We start from the raw sequence: 1,671 nt of genomic DNA on the forward strand, positions 1-1,671 counted from the left end.
ATGTTTGTTTATATCCTTCAATCCTACAGATTTTAGCAAGATTTTCTCACAGCTTCAGTGGTTTAGGCATGGATTCCAAACACTGAAAATGTAAAGGAGAATTAGACCAATCAACTTGATACTTTTTTGTGTGTCTTAATATAGCAGAACAAGAGAAATGAGAAGACATAATAGAAAATAGTTTATTTATATTAGAACCATTTAGGGTGGCAACAAGCAGAAGTTACTTCTCTATTCCATCAGAAGGTCCAAGTCTTTTCCTGAGTCTCCTCATGGCTGACTTCATCTCCTGGTTCCTCAGAGTGTAGATCAAGGGGTTGAGCAGAGGGGAGATGACCGTGAAGGTGACAGAGATGGCTTTGTCTGTGGGGAGGGCAGTGAATGGCCGGGCATAGACATAGATGCAGGGCACAAAGTGCAGGGTGATCACAGTGATGTGGGAGGTGCAGGTGGAGATGGCTTTCTTCCGTCCCTCTCCTGAATGAGACCTTAGCAGTGATAATATGACCATGTAGGACACCAGGAGCAAGAAGAACCAGAGTGTGGTGAGCATCCCGTTATTGGAAATCATCAGCAACTCCAGAACAAAGATGTCTGTGCAGGCAAGTTTGATGACCTGGGGGACATCACAGTAGAAAGTGTCAAGAACATTGGGTCCACAGAAGGGAAGTGTCAGCAAGAGAGAAATCTGCACGATGGAGTGGGCAAAGCCTCCTACCCATGAGGCCACTATTAACCCAATGCAACGGCCTCTGCTCATGATGGTCACATAATGGAGGGGCTTGGAGATGGCCACATATCGATCTAGAGCCATCACTGACAGAGAAAACACATCCACTCCTCCAATAAGGTGGAAGAAGAACATCTGAGTGAGGCAGCCATTGAAGGAGATGCTCTTCCTGTCTGAGAGAAGGTCCACCAGGACCTTGGGTGCAGTGATGGAGGAAAAGCAGACGTCGGCAACAGACAAATTCCTGAGCAAGAAGTACATGGGGGTGTGAAGGCGCGGCTCACAGGTCACGGTGACCATGATGAGAAGGTTCCCCAGCAGAGTTGTCACATACACCATGAGAAAGAAAAGGAACAGCAACACGCTGACTTCACGACTCTGGGTCAGGCCAAGGAAAATAAGTTCTTTGACCCTGGTGTAGTTTTCCATCTCCATCAAAACACCCTCTTTGTTTGCTTTTCTTGTTTCAAGCATCAGGCTGTTTATCTTGATGTCGTAAGCTTCTAAGATGGAATTCAGGAGCTCCTTTTTATGACCATAGCACCTGGAATAGATTGTTGTTCATAATCTAATATTGCAGTTAACTTGATAATCAAATTACCACAGAAAATCATTCAATATATTTTTCTACAGAGAGCAACATTAGAAAAGAAAATTCATTAGTAGTGAATTTTAGAATATTTATAGTAGAAAAAATTTACCATGGTTCATTTTGATTTTTTTGATATCAAACTTCCAACGGTCTAAGTAAATCTCTCTTTAAAAAACAATCAATTTGCTTTGCTTTAATGAAATCTTTGTAATTCTTTTTGTCAGTTATTTTACTTGAGGGGCAAAAATTCTGGCTTTCCTATGAAAAAGTGGAAGGACCACTATCAAGTTAACTTTTCTTAAAAGGTAATTTGTTATTATTATTATCAGTTGTATTCTACATTGTACAG

The 1,671-nt window shown here is 41.5% G+C and overlaps 1 protein-coding gene across 1 annotated transcript; it reads right to left on the bottom strand.

Moving 5' to 3' along the window:
• Nucleotides 1-223: 223 nt before the first annotated feature.
• Nucleotides 224-1,165, bottom strand: LOC126498691 (olfactory receptor 4D10). Its single transcript, XM_050137575.1, has one exon. The coding sequence runs from the start codon at nucleotides 1,163-1,165 to the stop codon at nucleotides 224-226; it is 942 nt and encodes a 313-aa protein (XP_049993532.1).
• Between the last annotated feature and the right edge of the window lie 506 nt (nucleotides 1,166-1,671).

The sequence above is a fragment of the Alexandromys fortis genome, unplaced genomic scaffold, assembly GCF_014885135.2.
Source record: "Alexandromys fortis isolate MF-2015 unplaced genomic scaffold, M_Fortis_MF-2015_v1.1 scaffold_3, whole genome shotgun sequence".
NCBI classification, from domain to species: Eukaryota; Metazoa; Chordata; class Mammalia; order Rodentia; family Cricetidae; genus Alexandromys; species Alexandromys fortis.

Excerpts from the sequence above, each read along its gene's own strand:
- LOC126498691 (XM_050137575.1), bottom strand. The coding sequence starts at position 1,165 with ATGGAGATGGAAAACTACACCAGGGTCAAAGAACTTATTTTCCTTGGC.